Source organism: Chiloscyllium plagiosum, chromosome 21 (genome assembly GCF_004010195.1).
Source record: "Chiloscyllium plagiosum isolate BGI_BamShark_2017 chromosome 21, ASM401019v2, whole genome shotgun sequence".
In the NCBI taxonomy this organism is placed as follows: domain Eukaryota; kingdom Metazoa; phylum Chordata; class Chondrichthyes; order Orectolobiformes; family Hemiscylliidae; genus Chiloscyllium; species Chiloscyllium plagiosum.
In genome coordinates, this window is record NC_057730.1 from 57,739,006 (window position 1) to 57,760,724 (window position 21,719).

Here is a 21,719-nt window from a genome sequence, read left to right on the forward strand (position 1 = left end):
CACATCTTTGGACTGTGGGAGGAAACCGGAGCACCCGGAGGAAACCCACGCAGACACGGGGAGAACGTGCAAACTCCACACAGTCAGTCGCCTGAGGTGGGAATTGAACCCAGGTCTACAGGCGCTGTGAGGCAGCAGTGCTAACCACTGTGCCGCCCACACGGTTTCACTTCTTTCATGTGTAAATCACATTACTGTATTCTAACAGATGAAAGGCTTGACAATCAATTTTTCAATGTATAATTTCAGTTCCATCACACTGTAAAGTTTTGCTATAAATTCTGTGTTACGATCGAGCTCTCCACTATCACCTGATGAAGGAGCAGCACTCCGAAAGCTAGTGCTTCCAATTAAACCTGTTGGGACTATAACCTGGTGTCGTGTGATTTTTAAAAAAAAGGTGACACACAAACTGACTGATTCCTGTACCTTCATACTGTCATGGAAAACAATTCTGAAAAGGGACAATTTTAATGTTCAAATTCATTACTTTCAACTTGTTTATTTTTTAATGGGAGCAATGTAAATTTACTGTACAGGTCTGATGCACTATAATAAAATTCTAAAACGACAGCCAATCCTGAAAGGAATGACATTATTCTCTGCACTAATTTTTTTTTAAATTGGTAGAAGAGGTCAGTTTATGTGGTTAAGCCGAAGGCTGCAGATGCTAAGGAACTAGATATGCTTCTCATCTATTTATTTTAACATAAATGGCTCTCAGGTCAGCTATCAAACTGCACCATGTCCTGAACAATGGGCCTCTTTGCAGTCCCATTAAATGCAGTCTATAACGTACATAAAGTTTGCGCTTCACAGAACATCTAGACCTGCAGTTTCTCAATTTATTAGTCTGTGTTGAATTCAAACCACAAAGTGGCTGATCAAAAGTGACAAGCCGCACCTGAAGAATGATAGCCTTTAAACTACAGTGATAAGATTGAACCCGACAGGTTCAGAACAATCCAGGGTCTTGTTCAGCCAAGCTCCACTGCACGGGGCCTCAGTGCAAGTCCTTATGCACTTGTGGAGAGATAAACAATACAGCACATTGCCAAGGAAGGTCCCTTTGACAGACTAAGTAGCAGACTAATCACCATACACTCAGCAAATGGGGAGGCTATCACTCAGCTCTGGTGAATGTGCATTTGCTAAATAATAATTACTTTCAAATAAAATTTATTTTATAATACAGCAGTTATTCTAATAAGAAAAAAGCAGTGAAATGACAAATCATCCCTTACAGCATATACAGTACTGATACCCCAGTCAGGCTTTGGAAAGTTTTGCAGTGCTATAACATCAATGAGAAACTAGAGTAGACCATTCAGCCCCTCGAGCCTGCTCTACCATTCATTAAGATCATGGCTGATCATTGATCTTGTTTTTCAGTTTTGAGAAGATCTGATTTGATTTTCTCAACACTGAAAAACAAAATCAATTTTCAAACAAAGTCATATGATATGAGAGACAGAGAGCGAGAGAGACAGAGAGGGAGACAGAGAGGGAGACAGAGAGGGAGACAGAGACACAGAGAGAGAGAAGCCAGATGCAGGGGGAAGAGGCCCATTAGCAGTAACCTGCTGTTCATACCTCTCTCCAAGCAGGCAGAGTTGGGGGAGACATCATGAGATGCAGTCGTCAGCAAACTCCAGATGCAGAAGGGTGTGGAGGGGTGCCAGAGAGGAAGTCATCCTAAAGGCTGTTGAAAACATGGGTTTATAGACCCATGCAAAGCAATAAGTGAGCTGAGTTAGCAGGACCTCAGACAGAGATGTTAAGTGAAGAAAATGGTATCTAGTGAAGGTGAATAAAGTTTCCAAGAGGAAACCAACTACTGGGATGCCAGCTAAACAAGAAACATAAATGGGGATCGACTACACTGAGGTTTGGTCATCTACAAGACATTGCTGGGATGAAACAGATGGCTTTTTAATCGAATGTTTGCAACAAGATCATCCCAGTAGTTTTTGTCTAATGTAATATGGCTTGTGTTATTCTTGGATTATAATCTTTTATTTTCTTTTGTTAAAAGTACATTGAATATGTACAGTCACTGACCTCTGCAGTAAACAAAAAAAAATAAAATTTATAATCCATTTAGGCAGGTTTCAACCTGGGATCGGACTTACTCCGTATTACCATTAGCTGGAGTCATAACACTGTCTTAAAATGTGCTTCCACTGCCTTTTGAAGAAGAGTTCCCAACACTCATAACCCTTTAGGATATTTCCCTTATCTGTTTTAATTAGAGATCCCTTGTTCTCGGTTCTCCCACAAGAAGCAGCATCAATTTCACATCCACCACATGAAGACCTTTCAATACATTTACCTCTTATTCTGCCAAACTCCAGCAGATGACAAGCCTAGACTGTCCAAACATTCCTCATGAAGACAATACATACATTACAAATATTAATTTGGTAAAGATTTCTGAACTCTCCCAGATCATTTATATAATGTGACCTTAATTAACATGACCAAAGCTGTAGACAAAAGTCCAGTTCAGGTCTTTATCAATGTCCTGTGATAACTGATGTAAAACATCCCCATTTTTCTATTCAATTTCATTTCAAGAGCTCTGAAATATGCTGCAACCTTTTGACGATTACCTAGTTTTGCAGTATTAAATAATGCTAATATAGAGACACCAATGTTATTTCATATTTAATATACCAAGATTCTTACTTCAAGTAATTCTTTGTGTCTTTCTGGATCTTCTTCCATTAGCACCCTTATCTGATTGTTGTAATGTTGTGATATACTCTCTTCTATTGCTACTGTACAAGCCATGGCAGCCTCTTTTCCGAAAAGAGCAGTTCCAGCACCTATAAAAAGGAGACAGAAAACACCTATTTCTAATAATTACCATTACCAGAAGTCATTTCAAGATCAGCAACCACAAATAAAGGCACTGGGAATAGTCACCCAGAGGATTTAATGGTCTATCATGGACATTTATGTCAATCATATAAAGATTACTAATATCATTTTGGAATTTGGATTTTCAAAATAAACAGATTGAATCCATATCTGTGAAGGTAACAGATTTGCTTTAAGAGGTCAAAATTCATTTGGAAAATTCTTCCTAAATACATAATTCCAAGAAAGCATGTAACTTAATCAGTGTTCAGAAAGAAAGCCGTGATGATAATTGATGAAGTGTGTATGTTGCTGAGTTTATGACTAGTGAGTTCAATTTAGAAGTTTGAATTCAGTTTCATCCAAGCGAAGGCATCAAGTTTTCGGCTGGGGAGAACTGTATTGCCCTAGTTGTGACACCTTCTGCAATCCCAGGATAAGAATTTCTTAAGTTATGTTGGAAATTAGGGTTAAAAAGGATGCACACTTCTGGGAATGAGTATCCATAAATGATATTGCTGGGAAAAAGGCTGTGTCTGTTATTGCAGCTTATGTTAAGTTGCTTTCAAATTACTTTTTTTGTTCATTCTTTTGTGGGATGTGGGCATTGCTGGCTGGGCCAGCATTTATTGCCTATTTTTAATTGTTCTGGAGGTGGTGGTGGTGGTGAGTTACATCCTTGAACCACTACAGTCCATGTATTGGGGCTAGATCCACAATGGCCTTGGGAAGGGAATTCCAGGATGTCACCCCAATGATAGTGAAGGAATAGCAATACATTGCTGAGTCAGGATGGTGAATGACAATGGAGGGGGACTTGCAGACGATGGCACCCCCATGGTACCTGTTGCACTTATCCTTGTAGATGGAAGTGGTCACAGGTTTTGAAGGATCATTGGCAAATTTCAACAGTATATCTTGGAGATTATACACACTGCTGCCACTGAGCATTGGGAGTGGATGCTTACGAATGCGGTGCCAATCAAGTGGGCTACTTTGTCCTGGATGGTGTCAAGCTTCTGGTCTGCTTTTGAAGCTGCAATCATCCAGATAAGTGAGGAATATTCCATCACACTCCTGATTTGTGCCTTGTAGATGGTGGATAGTCAGGAGATGAGTTACTCACTACAGGACCTGCTCTTGTAGCCACTGTGTTTATATGATGAGTCCAGTTCAGTTTCTAGTCAATGGGAACCCCTAGAATGTTGATGATTTGAGATTCAGAGATGGTAATACCATTGAGTATCAAGGGGCTGCAGTTCATTGCCTGTTATTGGAGATGGTCATTGACTGGAATTTCTGTGTGCAAATATTGTCAGCCCAAGCCTGGATATTGTCCAGATCTTGTTGCATTTGAACATGGACTGCTTCAGTATCTGAGAAACCACAAATGGTGCTGAACATTTTGCAATCATCAGCAAACATCCCCACTTCTGACCTAATGATGGAGGGAAGGTCATTGATGAAGCAGCTGAAGGTGGTTGGCCCTAGGATGCTATGCTGAGGAACTCCTGCAGAGATGACCAGGACACATAGGTTTGTTTGTTTTTTGTCTAATAAGTGTGAGTTCTTCTTTTAAAATACTCTTGGTAGCCTTGTGTTAATATGTCCAGCAATTGCAACCACAGTAACCAACTTCAAAATGAAAAGATATAATCTTATCAAGACAGATTTCATTCAGAGATCTGACCTGTCTAGCATATCATCAGCTGGGATCAAAATCTTAAATCTGTGTTACCTAGTCCTTGCACAATCAGCTAATGAGAACACTTTTCCTTGATTACTTTATCCAAGCCTGTCATAATGCTGACAGGGAGATTGGTTAGCTCAGTTAGCTGGCCAGCTGGTTTGCAATGCAGAGTGATACCAACAATGTGGGTTCAATTTCCACAGTGACTGAGGTTATCATGAAGGTTCCTCCTTCACAACCTCTATCTCTCGAGGCATACTGACCCTCAGGTTAAACACATCAACAGCTGTCTCAGCGTGTTCCTCTGATACAATGGCAACTTTACCTTTTACCATAATCTCCGTCAAATCCCTTCTCGTTTTCTGCTCCAAGGAGAATGACCACAGCTTCTCCAACCTAATCTTGTAGCTAAAATCTCTCATCCCTGGAATCATTCTATCACATTCCCTCTGCATCCTTGCAGGGACCCTACCATCCATCCTCAAGTGTGGTGACCAGAACTGGTTACAAAAGGGCTCCGTTGAGGCCTAGCCAGAACTTTGCAGAGGTTTGGCATACAGCCCTGCTTTTATATTCAATGTTTTTATTTGTGAAGCCCAATATCCCATTGATTTCCAAAGCTCAGCAAGTACATGAGAAAGAAGAGAAGAGCAGGTTAGGCTCACATTTGGATAATTAAACCCTAGAGGAGGTACAAGTGGAGCATAAATGCAACTAGTTGAACCAAATGGCATGTTTTTGTGATATATGCCTTTTGGAATCTTATATGTCCTGTCAGCTCCAAAATGTGATGCTGAAGTATGCCAAGACTCCTCTTTCCCTGCCCACTCTTTAGAACAATGGCATTATGCCTCTATTGTTTCTCCCTGTCCCTTCTTCCAAAATGCATCACCTCATGCTATTGTTATTAAATTCAATCTGCAACATGACTGCCCATTCACCTGGTCTGTGTCCTATTATACGGAATTTGAAACATTATCACCATTTGCCGTGCCTCCAGGTTTGATATCATTGGCAAATTTTGAAATTTCACTCCGTAGTCCAAGATCTAAGTCAGCTTTGCTAAGACAAAAAAAAAGCAGTGGAGCCTGCACTGAGTCTTGGAGGACACCCTGGTTTTTACCCAAAAAAAACCTGTCTACTACAACTTCTTGCTTTCTGTTTGTAAGCCAATTTTCAAATCCAATTGGCCACTGACCCTTATATTCCACAAACCTTAATGTTGTTACCCAACCTGTATGTAGTAATTTGTTAAACACTTTTTAAAAATCTATTCAGTCAACAGTCACCATGGTCCCTTGGTTAACTGCCCTGCAACCTTCAATAGTCTATGGCCATGCACACCATGGGTCCTCTGTACCTTTGTGCTGCCTAGGGTTCTACCATTAAATGTATATTTCCTTGGTGTGTTAGTCCTCACAAATGTATCACTTCATATTTTTCATTTGTCACTGTTCAGTCCATCTGACCAGCTCACCTCTTTCATCCTATAGTCCAAAACTTTCCTTTCTCCCTATTTTCCACCATTTTCATGTTAGCTGTGAACATCATTCCTGCTATAATCATGTCTTGAAATTATTAAACAATTACATAATTAATAAATCATTCTATATATACACTTTTACCCATAATCCTATTTATTTAGCTCAATTCATGTAAAAACAATTATTTCCAAAGATGTTTTTACAGAGCCTGAAGAAAACCTATTGAGCTAAGGAAGGAGCTAGAGGTAATGAATGGGGTGAAAAATGATGAGCAGTATGTATTGGCAAGGCTGGCTATGCTTAGGGAAGGTAAATAGCTTGGTCCAAATGGTTTTTATTCCAGATGACCAAAGGAATGGGTGTGAAGATAACAGAACGGCTTACCATCACGTTCCAATCTTCTCTCGATAAGGGGGATGGGCTAGAAGATTGGAAATAGCAAATGTAATTCCTTTGTTTGAGAAAAGATCCAAGCCATTCCTCATAACTACTGTTCAGTCAATCAAATAAGCAGCTAATGGAATAGGACAGTCAGTATCAGTTTGGCTAAGAAGCTTGCTTAAGGACAGGAAATTGAGAGCTGAGGAAATGGTTGTTTTCAGTACTGGAGGCTGGTTGATTCTGAGGTTCTGTAATGGTCAGTGCAGTAAATACTGTTTTCCAATAAATATAAAGGATATTATGAAATTAGAGAGGGTTCAGAAGAGATTTACAAAGGTGCTGTCAGGACTGGAGGGTTTGAGTTATAAGTTTTTACAGAGCCTGAAGAAAACATATTGAGCTAAGGAAGGAGCTAGAGGTAATGAATGGGGTGAAAAATGATGAGCAGTATGTATTGGCAAGGCTGGCTATGCTTAGGGAAGGTAAATAGCTTGGTCCAAATGGTTTATATTCCAGATGACCAAAGGAATGGATGTGAAGATAACAGAACGGCTTACCATCACGTTCCAATCTTCTCCCGATAAGGGGGATGGGCTAGAAGATCGGAAATAGCAAATGTAATTCCTTTGTTTGAGAAAAGATCCAAGCCATTCCTCATAACTACTGTTCAGTCAATCAAATAAGCAGCTAATGGAATAGGACAGTATCAGTTTGGCTAAGAAGCTTGCTTAAGGACAGGAAATTGAGAGCTGAGGAAATGGTTGTTTTCAGTACTGGAGGCTGGTTGATTCTGAGGTTCTGTAATAGTCAGTGCAGTAAATACTGTTATCCAATAAATATAAAGGATATTATGAAATTAGAGAGGGTTCAGAAGAGATTTACAAGGATGTTGCCAGGACTGGAGGGTTTGAGTTATAAAGAAAGGCTGGATAGGCTGGGACTTTTCCCACTGGAGAATAGGAGGTTTAGGGTTTACCTTATAGAGGTTTATAAAATCATTAGGAGTATAGATAAGGTGAACAGCAAAGGTCTTTTCCCCAGGGTAGGCGAGTTAAAATCTAGAGTGCACTTTTTTAAAGTGACAGGAGAACGATTCAAAAGATATCCGAGGGGCAACTTTTTCACAGAGGCTGGTTTGTATGTGGAATGAACTGCCAGAGGAAGTGGTAGATGTAGGTATAGTTACAAAATTTAAAAGGCATTTCGACAGGGACGTAATTAGGGAAGGTTTAGAGGGAAATGGACCAAACACGGGCAAGAGGGACTAATTTAGTTTGAGAAACTTGGTCAGCATGGACGGATTGGAATGGAGGTTCTGTTTCCAAGCTGCATGACTCTATAACCTTCTCTGTTACATGATCACCATATGAAATAGGAACAGGAGAAGACCATCATCCTAGTGAACCTTCTCTGAATTGCCTCCAATGAAATGATATCTTTCCTAAATAAGGGCATCAAAAATGCTCTCAGTACTCCGGGTGGTCTAACCAGTACCTTGTACCTTTGCAGTAAGACTTCCCCATTCTTATACTCCAACCCCCTTGACAATTGAATGAGACTAGTTGAGCACAATCTGTCTTTTACTCAGCTGTGCTGGCTACCTTGAAGACTTAATCGAGGATAGAGATTTTAAACACATTTGGATGTTTACCCAACATGAATCCTGCAACATTCCAGAAAGGCATTAGAAGCGTCGGCCGAACTCTGTGATCAACTATCAATTCATTAAATTTCTCCAGATGTTCCTTTTCTTGATCCCACATTTGCTGAAACATGAATATTAATTTCAGTTAATTTACTACACCATTGATATCAATTATCTAGCACAAAAACCTGCTGTCCTTTAGGATGTCTGTTAGTTAATAAAGGGATCAGAGGTTATAGGGAGAAGGCAGGATAATAGGCTTGAGAAGCATATCAGCCATGATCAAATGGTGGAGCAGACTCGATAGGCTCAATGGCTTCATTCTGCTCCTCTCTCATGGTTTTATGTACACGTTCCGAGCCTTTATATTAAACAAACATTTATTCTTCTTATTTCAACTTTTCCTTTCACAGAAAAAATAAGATTTTCTGTTAATGTAGAAATCAGTGTCAATTCCAACTTTAATTTTTGACAGTTAGGCGGCCATGTTGCGGCTGTACAGTACATTGGTTAGGCCACTGTTGGAATACCGCGCACAATTCTGGTCTCCTTCATATCGGAAAGGTGTTGTGAAACTTGAAAGGGTTCAGAAAAAATTTACAAGGATGTTGCCAGGGTTGGAGGGTTTGAGCTATAGGGAGAGGCTGAACAGGCTGGGGCTGTTTTCCCTGGAGCATCGGAAGCTGAGGGGTGACCTTATAGAGGTTTACAAAACCATGGAGGGGCATGGATAGAATAAATAGACAAAGTATTTTCCCTGGAGTGGCGGAGTCCAGAATGAGAGGGCTTAGGGTGAGATAAGAAAGATATAAAAGAGACCTAAGGGGCAACTTTTTCCACACAGAGTGTGGTATGTGTATGGAATGAGCTGCCAGAGGAAGTGGTGGAGGCTGGTACAATTGCAACATTTAAAAGTCATTTGGATGGGTATATGAATAGGAAGGGTTTGGAGGGATATGGGCCGGGTGCTGGCAGGTGGAACTAGATTGGGTTGGGATATCTGGTCGGCATGGACGGGTTGGACCGAAGGGTCTGTTTCCATGCTGCACGTCTCTATGACTCTATGACAAAACTTATTGTGATCAAGATAATATCTCACCCTAGTTTCTTAGAATGAGGCAGCTTCAATTAAACTGGAAAATAGTAAGTATAACCTTTCTATTTAAGAAGGGAGATAGAAAACAAAAAAAAAATAGGCCAGTTAGTTTGAGGAGGAAACGTTTGAATGGATTATTCAGGAGGTTAAAACCGGGCAACTAGAAAAATTTGAGGTAATCAGGAAAAATCAGAATGGTTTTATGAACAGTAAATCACGACCCAATTTATTGAAATTCTTTTAAGTACACAGAACATTACAGCGCAGTACAGGCCCTTCGGGCCCTCAATGTTGCGCCAGCCTGTGGAACCAATCTGAAGCGTATCTATCCTGCACTATTCCATTTTCATCAATATGTTTATCCCATGACCATTTAAATGCCCTTAAAGTTGGTGAGTCTACTACTGTTGCAGGTAGTACATGCCCAGCCCCGCCGACAACAGTAGTAACATGTTCTGTTGCTAAAGAGAGCCCCATTGATGTACTGCACTTGATTTTCTAGAAGGCATTTGACAACATTGCACTTGAGGAGCTCATGGTATAGGGGCTAACATATCAGTATGGATAGAAGATTGGCCAGCTGGAAGAAAATAGGATGAATAAATGATCTTTTTCAGATCAGCTGCTGTGCTGGGACCTCAGCTTTTTGTTTTGTGCCAGAAGGATGTGCACTTTGGCAGGAAGAATAAAAAAGCAGTGTGACCTTAGAATAACTGTAGAATTCTGAGCTGCAATCTGGTTGGCATGGACAGGTTGGACCAAAGGTGAAAAATGTGGTGCTGGAAAAAACACAGCAGGCCAGGCAGCATCCGATGAACAGGAGAATCAACGTTTCAGGCATAAGCCCTTCTTCAGGAAGGCTTATGTCCGAAACGTCGATTATCCTGCTCCTCGGATGCTGTCTGACCTGCTGTGCTTTTCCAGCACCACACTCTTGACTCTCATCTCCAGCATCTGCAGTCCTCACTTTCTACCAAAGTTGTGCAACTTTGGAATTTTGTCTCAGAAGATAGAGTCATTGAATATTTTTAAGATGAAAAAAATTAGATTCTTGTTCAGGAAGTAATTCAAGGGTTACCCAGGGCTAGATGGATATGTGGTGGAAATGTGTTGCTGGAAAAGCGCAGCAGGTCAGGCAGCATCCAGGGAACAGGAGAATCGACATTTCGGGCATGTGTGGAACTAGCTTTGATCAAAGCAAATGATGGAACAGTCTTAAAAACAATATCTTACTTCTGCTCCTAATTTGTACAAATAAAAGTGTCATGTGGCTATTAGAGTAGAATTTCACCACCACAGTCCCAGTGCTACCTAAGATGTCTATGGGCCCCAATGGTTTTCAGTTCCACATTGCACTGTGAAGTTCCTCCCCTTCTGGCCCAAGATAAAAAAAATCACACAACAGAGGGATATGGGCCAGGTGCTGACAGGTGGGACTAGATTGGGTTGGGATATCTGGTCGGCATGGACGGGTTGGACCGAAGGGTCTGTTTCCGTGCTGTACAACTCTATGACTCTGCCTATTCAGAAGTACTAGCTTTCAGAACACTGCTCCTTCACCAGTTAAGTAGTGGGGCAGCGCCAATAGTGAAGAAGGAGCAGCGCTTTGAAAGCTAGTATTCCCAAATAAACCTGACTATAACCTGGTGTTGTACGATTTTTAACTTTGTCCACCCCAGTTCAACAATGGCACCTCCCCTTCTGGTCCAACTCTGGGAGTTCTGAATGTACTGCATCTGCTGCTTGTTGCCTCACTGACCTCTGAGGGCAGAATGTGGCCTTGAAGCCTGCCACCTCAATAATCATACAAGGATAGATTTTTAAAAGTTCTTTTACAAAGCATGTTCTGACGCAGCAAGTCAGTTTTTAAAAATAATCTGATTTGTTACAAGTGAGTTATTAAAGAGGGCGGTAAGCCTGTGAATCAGGGTGACCCCTGACTGAATGATAATGTAACACAGGCCATTGTCAATCCTGGTCTGACAGTAACCTGCAGCATTGTTTTTAGATTAGATTAGAAACAGGCCCTTCGGCCCAACCAGTCCACACTGACCCTCCGAAGAGTAACCCACCCAGACCCATTGCCCCACCCTGCATTTACCCCTGACTATGGCCAATTCACCTCACCCTTTCAGTGGTAAATACCTGGATGACAGGCCCCACGGGGCTGCGGCCCAGCACGGCCATCTGTCCGGCATAGATACGGTTCGCCCCGTACTCCCCGGCGTGATCCACCCGGATAATCCGATCCAGCATCGCCTTCTCGGCCGAGCCACTCAGGGCCCTAGCGGCCGGGAGCCCAACCCAGGCCCTCGGCTGCAGGTGAGGCCGGCCATGCCTCAGTACGGCCCAGCCCCGGGCTCGGGCGGCCATCGCCATTCCGCAGGCCGCACGGGGAGGGGGGAGGGGAGGTCAGGTCAGGTCAGGTCAGGGGGCGGGGACACAGCCAGCCGCCCGCCCACAACGAGGCCACGCCCACCGCCCGTGCCACACCTCCACCAGGCCGCGCCCACTGCATGTACCCTGCCCCTTGCCGCCAGGTCACGCCCCGCCCACTGGGCCACGCCCTATTTCTCTGGCCCCGCCCCTCTAGCTGGGATCCTGCCTTTTCCCTTTCCCCGGCCCCTTACTGACTGCGCACGCTCCATCCGAGTCCCGCCCCTTCACAACCCCATGACCCCTCTCCCTCCCGGTGTCCCCGCCCCATCCCACAATCGTCCCCCTCCATTGGCTGATCATGTATGGGGCTGCGATGTAATTGCAGATTACGTGTGTCAATCAGAGTGTGTCCCCGCCCTCCCCAGCGGAGTGGGTTTCCATGGTGATAAGGCATCCTCAGTCGCACCCCAACAGCGGTCCCTCAGTTAATGTTGGTCTCACCCAGGGAGGTGACTTACTCCGTTGTGAAGAATCTGTGCGTTACTCTGATTTATTTTGCATTTGCAAAGTTAATTATTAATGTTAGTGCTGAGTCTGCCAGAGTTGAAATGATATGGAGGAGGCTGTGTTGGATTGGGCTGGTATAGGATCATAAGACACAGAATTTATAGCAAAAGAGTTACACTGTCATGGAGCTGTGATGACATATCAAACACATTTAGATTAAGTCCTTCATCTTTCAGGATGGGAAATGCTAGTTTCAGTTCTTTCACATGTAAATCCCAGAACTCCTTTCAGTTACATTCTCAAGATAGCTTCAGTTTTCCTAACAATAGGTGCCATCTCAGCTCAGACAATGCACTAAAGGTGTGAGGTTAAAGTCTGACTGTGTCCCAATGTTGAGTCACACTGGGACTTACAGAATCTTGCATGGATTTATGCAGTTTTTGAGCAAACTGAAATGTAATTCTGAAAATACAAATTCACCCTAGAAACCTACATGTGAGAGTGTGCAGGAGAGCCACAGTGTGTGTGTGAGTTTATGTGAAAGAGTGTGTGTATGTATTTGTGTAAACTTGGTCAAGTATGTATGTGAGTGTGATGGGGTACAAGCCTGTGAGAGGGTGCGTGCATGGGTATGAGTACGTGGGGGTGCATGTGTTTGCATATGAGAGAGAGCTTGTATATGAGAGACGGTCTGTGTGAATGTGTGAGTATGTAGGAGAATGTGTATGTGTGTGAGAAAGAGTGTATGGTATAGTGGAGTCACCTGTAGTGTTGTGGCTCTCTGAACTTTCCCCAACACACCAACCTAATCTAACACCACCCCCAGGCCTCACTCAACTATAAAAACAAATTATTGGAAAAACTCAGCAGGTCAGGCACTATCTGTGGAGAGAAAACAGAGTTAACATTTTGGATCCATTGACCCTTCTTCAAAACCCAACACAACTACACTACTATTGATCCAACACTTCCAACTCAACTCACACCCACATACACTCCTGAATGCCCCTCCTTAACCCAACAACCAACCCCTACTGCTCCTAACCAACACCACACCCCAGATCCCTTTTCACCCAACCATAGACCACTGCTTTCTCCCAGATATGATCCCACACCCAACACTGACTGTCCTTCCAGCCCTTCCACCGACAGGCCTACCACCCAATACTTTCCCTTTTACACTTTTTCAGTAGCTTTCTAAATAGCTACAGGACCTCAAAATTAACCAAATTCAGCACTCACTGTTGATAGAGATGTCATGGTTTCCATAATTGATTCTCTTCACTCCTATCTTTGTGGATTTGAGGATTCTTCTGTGGTACTTTGGATGAAAATGTTTCTAGCCAGGAAGTTCTTGGGGACAGACCTGTTAGTGTCTTTTGATGGGCTGATCAGAATTGGATTTAGGGTGATTGGAAACTATGGGCCAAAGAAGTGGAATTACGCTGCACAAAACATGTTCCTTCTTGGAGTATGAAAGCAAAAGTGAGGACTTGCTAACCATCATTTGTGGCGAAATTGAGAACTTGCTAACCATCATTTGTGGCGAAAGTGAGGACTTGCTAACTATCATTTGTGGCGAAAGTGAGAACTTGCTAACCATCATTTGTGGTGAAATTGAGAACTTGCTAACTGTCATTTGTGGCGAAATTGAGAACTTGCTAACCATCATTTGTGGCGAAATTGAGAACTTGCTAACCATCATTTGTGGTGAAATTGAGGACTTGCTAACCATCATTTGCGGCGAAAGTGAGGACTTGCTAACCATCATTTGTGGCAAAAGTGAGAACTTGCGAACCATCATTTGTGGTGAAATTGAGGACTTGCTAACCATCAATTGTGGCGAAAGTGAGAACTTGCTAACCATCATTTGTGGTGAAAGTGAGGACTTGCTAACCATCATTTGTGGCGAAAGTGAGAACTTGCTAACCATCATTTGTGGCGAAATTGAGAACTTGCTAACCATCATTTGTGGTGAAAGTGAGGACTTGCTAACCATCATTTGTGGCGAAATTGAGAACTTGCTAACCATCATTTGTGGTGAAAGTGAGGACTTGCTAACCATCATTTGTGGCGAAATTGAGAACTTGCTAACCATCATTTGTGGTGAAAGTGAGGACTTGCTAACCATCATTTGTGGCGAAAGTGAGGACTTGCTAACCATCATTTGTGGCGAAAGTGAGGACTTGCTAACCATCATTTGTGGCGAAAGTGAGGACTTGCTAACCATCATTTGTGGCGAAAGTGAGGACTTGCTAACCATCATTTGTGGCGAAAGTGAGGACTTGCTAACCATCATTTGTGGCGAAAGTGAGGACTTGCTAACCATCATTTGTGGCGAAAGTGAGGACTTGCTAACCATCATTTGTGGCGAAAGTGAGGACTTGCTAACCATCATTTGTGGCGAAAGTGAGGACTTGCTAACCATCATTTGTGGCGAAAGTGAGGACTTGCTAACCATCATTTGTGGCGAAAGTGAGGACTTGCTAACCATCATTTGTGGCGAAAGTGAGGACTTGCTAACCATCATTTGTGGCGAAAGTGAGGACTTGCTAACCATCATTTGTGGCGAAAGTGAGGACTTGCTAACCATCATTTGTGGCGAAAGTGAGGACTTGCTAACCATCATTTGTGGCGAAAGTGAGGACTTGCTAACCATCATTTGTGGCGAAAGTGAGGACTTGCTAACCATCATTTGTGGCGAAAGTGAGGACTTGCTAACCATCATTTGTGGCGAAAGTGAGGACTTGCTAACCATCATTTGTGGCGAAAGTGAGGACTTGCTAACCATCATTTGTGGCGAAAGTGAGGACTTGCTAACCATCATTTGTGGCGAAAGTGAGGACTTGCTAACCATCATTTGTGGCGAAAGTGAGGACTTGCTAACCATCATTTGTGGCGAAAGTGAGGACTTGCTAACCATCATTTGTGGCGAAAGTGAGGACTTGCTAACCATCATTTGTGGCGAAAGTGAGGACTTGCTAACCATCATTTGTGGCGAAAGTGAGGACTTGCTAACCATCATTTGTGGCGAAAGTGAGGACTTGCTAACCATCATTTGTGGCGAAAGTGAGGACTTGCTAACCATCATTTGTGGCGAAAGTGAGGACTTGCTAACCATCATTTGTGGCGAAAGTGAGGACTTGCTAACCATCATTTGTGGCGAAAGTGAGGACTTGCTAACCATCATTTGTGGCGAAAGTGAGGACTTGCTAACCATCATTTGTGGCGAAAGTGAGGACTTGCTAACCATCATTTGTGGCGAAAGTGAGGACTTGCTAACCATCATTTGTGGCGAAAGTGAGGACTTGCTAACCATCATTTGTGGCGAAAGTGAGGACTTGCTAACCATCATTTGTGGCGAAAGTGAGGACTTGCTAACCATCATTTGTGGCGAAAGTGAGGACTTGCTAACCATCATTTGTGGCGAAAGTGAGGACTTGCTAACCATCATTTGTGGCGAAAGTGAGGACTTGCTAACCATCATTTGTGGCGAAAGTGAGAACTTGCTAACCATCATTTGTGGCTAAAGCGAGGACTTGCTAACCATCATTTGTGGTGAAAGTGAGGACTTGCTAACCATCATTTGTGGTGAAAGTGAGGACTTGCTAACCATCAGTTGTGGTGAAAGTGAGAACTTGCTAACCATCATTTGTGGCTAAGGTCAGAACTTGCTAACCATCATTTGTGGTGAAAGTGAGGACTTGCTAACCATCATTTGTGGTGAAAGTGAGGACTTGCTAACCATTATTTGTGGCGAAAGTGAGGACTGCAGATGCTGGAGACTAGGAGATTTAATTTTAATACTTTTTAAGTATTAAAATTAAATCTCCTACTCATTAAGTAAACATTTAAGAGCTTGAAATCAAGAAAACTTCTCAATTATTAATCTATTGCACTATAAAAATGCTTTCAGATAAACAGAAAATATCCTAGAGGTCTCAGTGTCGATAAATAGAAGAAACATTCAAATTACTCTGACAAAAGATCAGAAATATTACTTTATTCTCTGCCATGTTTGCAACTATGGTTGTTGTTTGAACAGAGCTCTTAAACAAGTGTAAGATGTAAACTTGTATGCCAGGCCCTCTAGCTGGGGATTGGGCTGTATAAATGACTGGAGATGTGTTTGGATGCTATAGTGATTCAGTGGTTAGTGCTGCTATCTCACAGCACCAGGAACCCAGGTTCAATTCCAGCTTTGGGTGACTGTCTGTGTGGACTTTGCACATTCTCTGCGTAGGTTTCTTCCGGGTGTTCTGGTTTTGTCCCACAGTCCAAAGATGTGCAGGTCAGGTGAATTGGCCATGCTAACTTACCCATAGTGTTCTGGGATGTGTCAGTTAGGTGCATTAGTCAGGGGTTAGGGAAATGGGTCTGGGTGGCTTACTCTTCGGAGGGTCAGTGTGGACCTGTTGGGCTGAAGGGCCTGTTTCCATACTGTAGGAATTCTATGATTCTAAAACTTAAATTTTTAATGCGTCTTCAAAACTGAGGGTATGAAAAGCATTTTAAAAAAAACCAGAAAATAGTGAACCCATTAGTGAGAATATTTTAAAAATATAAGTTACCACTAGGTGCTTGAAAAATAATTTTTGTTGCCTGCTGTACTTAAATATGTATATCTTCATATCATCCTTCAGTCTAAGTCATCTTGATCTTTAATTTTGAAAGAATTATTTGCAGTGGGTGCACTGTACGGGGTAAAGGAGCACCACAAAACAGAATTTGGAAAAGACTTGAGAGGTGACATATATACAACATTCACTCCAGCATCTCTGTCCAAACTGCTGCTGTCAATCTCCTTCAGCATTTAAAATTTTTTTTATAGAGTCCCTACAATGTGTAAATAGGCCATTCGGCCCAACAAGTCCCAGTGTTGGAATTGAACCACTGAGGCACTATGCTACCCAATGAAACAATTTCAGATCATTACGCTGCTCCCTTATCAGACAGCATATGTGAATGATTCTGCATTTATCAGTTTAGCTCCTCTGGTCTCATTGTTTGTTTCAGTTTTATTTTGCGCTTTATCTCTTCTACCTTCCATCCAATTGGAAACATGTTGATTTTTATAGTTCATCTCCTCTTCCACCTTTCCCTGCCTTTTATTTTCCTAAATACCTGACACATTTCTGGTTAATGGTCTCTTTCCATAGATATTACCAGACCCACTGAATATTTCCAATGAATATTTACAGCGCTTTCTGCTTTTGTTTCAGATTTCGGCATCCACAGTATTTTGCTTTTGCTCTTTATGTGTTTGCACATATTAAAATATAATTCATTAAAGTAAAAGCCATATTATTTTGGAAGCAGTGCAGCCATTTAATGTTTTATTTAATTGTACTAAGGTTTACAAAGGGTACAAATGCGTTTTTCAAAGCCTTATTGTGCCGTATCATTTTGGGTGCAGAGCAAGTACTAACAGCAAAATGCTCTGACTCTCTGTTTTTGTTACATTCAGAAAATATTACATTGACATTCAATGGAAGGAGGATGGATTTGACCTCTATGGGGGTAGTTGGTAGGCCTTAGCTTCTCTACCCTAATCCAAAAGCAGTAAGTACAATGCAGTGAAAATACTTTTTTGATTCTTGATAACTCAGGAGTTTTTTTATTTTACAGAACTCAACTGTGCCATACTGTTTTCCTTTTGAAAAATGGCTTATCATTTCTGAGCCTACATCAGAAATTCAAATTCTTAATGCCCACATGATTTTAAAATACTAATTCAAAATAACCACTCTAATGCACAGGTGAGTAAGTTTAGATTATTGCTGAAGGAAAGGTACAGTTTGCTGAAGCTTTTCAAATAGCTTAGAGTACTTTAAACTCTGTCAGCAAAAACTGCCAAATCCTTTAAAATCTGAGCAGTATAGTACAGGTATATGTTACAGATGAGCTGATATGGATGAGTAATGAGTGATTTGGGTGGCACGGTGACTCAGTAGTTAGCACTGCTGCCTCACAGTGCCAGGGACCCAGGTTTGATTCCACCCTTGGGTGACTGTTTGTGTGGAGTTTGCACATTCTCCCCAAGTCTGCATGGGTTTCCTCCGGGTGCTCCAGTTTCCTCCCACAATCCAAAGGAGTGCAAGTCAGGTGAATTGGCCATGCTGAATTGCCCATAGTGTTAGGAACTTTAGTCAGAGGGAAATGGGTCTGGGTGGGCTACTCTTCAGAGGGTCAGTGTGGATTTGTTGGGCTGAAGGGCCTGTTTCCAAACTGTAGGGAGTCGAATCTAATCATATAAGATCATAACAAATAGGAACAGGAGTAACCTGTTTAACCCCTGCAGCCTGTTCCACCATTCAGTGCATCACCGTTATCATAGGGATATATTTCTTGTGCATCAGCCTTTATAGTATTAAATCAATGTGATTTATTTTTTGGTTTGCATAAGTTACTGTCATTATGAAATAAAGTTTTCAGGAGAATATTTTTCTACCTTAAACTGCAGTTCAATTACTACTTGATTCCATCAGCACTCTCTATATTCAAGTTAAATAAATCCATTTGTTCCGAGCCACCAGCACTATCTTAAATGGCTGAGGTTCTACTTGCTGTTCTCCCTTGTCTTACAGAACCATTATGTTGCTTCAACAATGCTGATCAACCATTCTGTTCCTTAATCTCACTTGCAATATGACCTGAATCTGTTTCAAAAGGACTCACATTATTCTTAATTTCCCTGTTGTTTCTAATGCAATTGCAAAATTATTAATGTTAATCTTAACAGCTCTTACAAGTTTCTTTTCATATTCCCTTCTTGCTATCTTTGCTGTACTATCTAGCTATCCCAGTCTCTGGATGTATACTTCTCTAAATTGTTGTTCGCTCTTTCCATTAATGTTATGCTATCCTCAGCTTCCTTTATCAATGACAACTGGTTATTTGGCACGTAGACCTCTTGCCATTTTTGACTGATCTTATATTATCATAGAATCCCTTCAGTATGAGAGCAGGCTATTTGGCCCATTGAGAACACACGACCTGCCAGAAGCATCCCATCCTATCTCTGTAACCCTGCATTTCCCATGGCTAACCACCTCGTCTGTACATCCTTGAATACTATGGACAATTTAGCCAATCCACACATCTTTAGACTATGGGAGGAAACCAGAGCAAACCCAGGCAGATAGTGCAAACTCCATATAGCCCAAGGCTGGAATTGAACCCAGGTCCCTGGTGCTGTGAGGCAGCAATGCTAAACACTGAGATACCATGCTGCCCCTAGTCTAAGTTACCTTTATATATGTCCCACTGTGTATTTGTGGTTTTACTCAATAACATTTTTGACCAATATTCTTGCTTTATTCGTTCACAGGCTGTGGCTGTTGCTGGCTATGCCAACAGTTATTGCCTATCCCTAGCTGTCCTGAACAAGGTGGTGAAGAGCCATGAGGTTCAAGCACTGTGGTTCATTTGTTCAGGGGTTTGTCAATGGTGCTGGTTGGTAATCACACCTACAGTGCTCTTAGGATTGTGACCCAGCAACAGTGATGAAATAGCAATTTTGATTCCAAGCCAGAATGCTGTGTGGCTCTAAGGGGAGCTTGCAGGTAGTATTGTTCCCATGTACCTGCTGCCCTTCTGGTTGAGGTCACAGGATTGGAAGGTGCTGTTGAGGGGGTATTTGGTGAGTTAGTGTGTCAGTATGGAGAGAATGAATATTGAAAGTTGTTGGCGGAGTAATAACTAAGCAGGATGATGTGCTGCTGTAAATCTCTGCTTCACTGTTCCAAAATCTAGAATCTTAGTAAGTGCATTACATTGCTCTTTTTCAAGATTGGATTACAATATAATCTTTGTTCAATTACTCAATCAGTTGATTCTAGAAACTTCCCCACAATTGATATTGAACTAACATCTATAGTTACCTGATCTCTACTTAAGTAATGGAATGACAGCTGCAGGTTTCTATTCCAAACATACAGTCCCTCGTTTGGGCGATTATGACTAATGTTCCTGCTTTTACTCCACCTATTTATTTTATGATCCTTGAATAGTTTCAATCAGGTCCTGCAGATTTGTCTATCTTAAATCCCACTGAAAACTTGCATTAGCTGTCCCATGTTCTTCCCCTTGACTTACTTTTAGGTTCTTCTGTGCTACTGCTCATTTCCCCTTCCTTCATTTTAACTATGGATTCAAAGTACCTATTTATTAGGTTTGTAATTTTCTTAATACTTTTTGCTTTGATTTTCTTTGCGTTTTATTTCTCAATTCCTTCTAACAATTTGTTACTTTCATTGTATCCGTTTATCACTTTTAATTGTTTCCCAGTCTGGGAGGATTATACCTTTTACAATTGTAGAAGCCTTTCCTTTTATCTCGATAATGTCCCAAGCTAACTTGTTGGTCATAGTTGATACATACACAAGTGGAGATTTTTGTTAGCATTATACACAGATTGTGTATAGTACCAAATATTTATTTGAATATTTCACATCTTTCTTCGACAGTTGATCTATTAACTGTCAAGCCCAATTTGTTGTGGTCAATTTATCTTTTATTCAGCCAAAGTTTATCCTCTTGGTTTGTGACTCTCCTTCTCCCTCTCAAACATAACATCAAATTCAGGCAAATTGTGACTATTTGTAAGACAGTTGCTTGCCATCAGATTGTGTAATTGGCTCTGTCCACTACGTAGTACAGTCCGTTACAGTCTGATCCATGTTCTTTCTGAAATATACTGTTCCAGAAAATAAAAGGCTCCCAAAATTGCTGTTTTGTTTTTATTACATGGTTTCTTGTTCTCCTTATATATTTTTACACATACACCCGATAACATTTCGTCTCTCATAGGTCAATGGAGAATGGGAATCAGTACAGCCTAATAACATCATAACATCCTTAATAAAAAACAGAAATTACTGGGGAAACTCAGTAGGTCTGGCAGCATCTGTGGAGAGAAAGCAGAGTTAACAAAGATGCTGCCAGACCTGCTGAGTTTGTCCAGCAATTTCTGTTTTTCTTTCAGATATCTAGCATCTGCAGTTCTTTATTTTATTACATCCTTAACTGTGCTTTTCAGTTATCCACATTGTTTAGAGGACCAAAGGAAGATTAAGGCTAAGGACAAAACTGATTGCAAACTGTAAATGGCCATGACATCTCAGACTGAGATACACAAACTTGGATGAAGGGCACATCATAGCGTCATAGAGATGTACAACATGAAAACAGACTCTTCGGTCCAACCCGTCCATGCTGACCAGATATCCCAACCCAATCTAGTCCCACCTGCCAGCACCCGGCCCATATCCCTCCAAACCCTTCCTATTCATATACTCATCCAAATGCCTCTTAAATGTTGCACTTCCTCTGGCAGCTCATTCCATACATACACCACCCTCTGTGTGAAAAAGTTGTCCCTTAGATCTCTTTTACATCTTTCCCCTCTCACCCTAAACCTATGCCCTCTAGTTCTGGACTCCCCACCCCAGGAAAAAAACTTTGTCTATTTATCCTATCCATGCCCCTCATGACTTTGTAAACCTCTGTAAGGCCACCCCTCAGCCTCCGATGCTCCAAGGAAAACAGCCCAAGCCTTTTCAGCCTCTCCCTGTAGCTCAAATCCTCCAACCCTGGCAACATCCTTGTAAATCTTTTCTGAACCCTTTCAAGTTTCACAACATCTCTCCGATAGGAAGGAGACCAGAATTGCAC

General features: G+C 41.8%; 1 protein-coding gene across 2 annotated transcripts in view; it reads right to left on the reverse strand.

Moving 5' to 3' along the window:
• Positions 1-11,592, reverse strand: part of coq7 (coenzyme Q7 homolog, ubiquinone (yeast)) — a 16,518-nt gene extending 4,926 nt beyond the window's left edge. For both annotated transcript variants that reach the window (XM_043712158.1, XM_043712159.1), the window contains exons 1-3: positions 11,304-11,592; positions 8,069-8,183; positions 2,689-2,828 (exon numbers count right to left, since the gene is read on the reverse strand). In XM_043712158.1, the coding sequence (XP_043568093.1) occupies positions 2,689-2,828; positions 8,069-8,183; positions 11,304-11,537 (489 nt within the window). In that variant the 5' untranslated portion in view covers positions 11,538-11,592. The remainder of the gene's footprint in view (positions 1-2,688; positions 2,829-8,068; positions 8,184-11,303) is intronic.
• Positions 11,593-21,719: the final 10,127 nt, after the last annotated feature.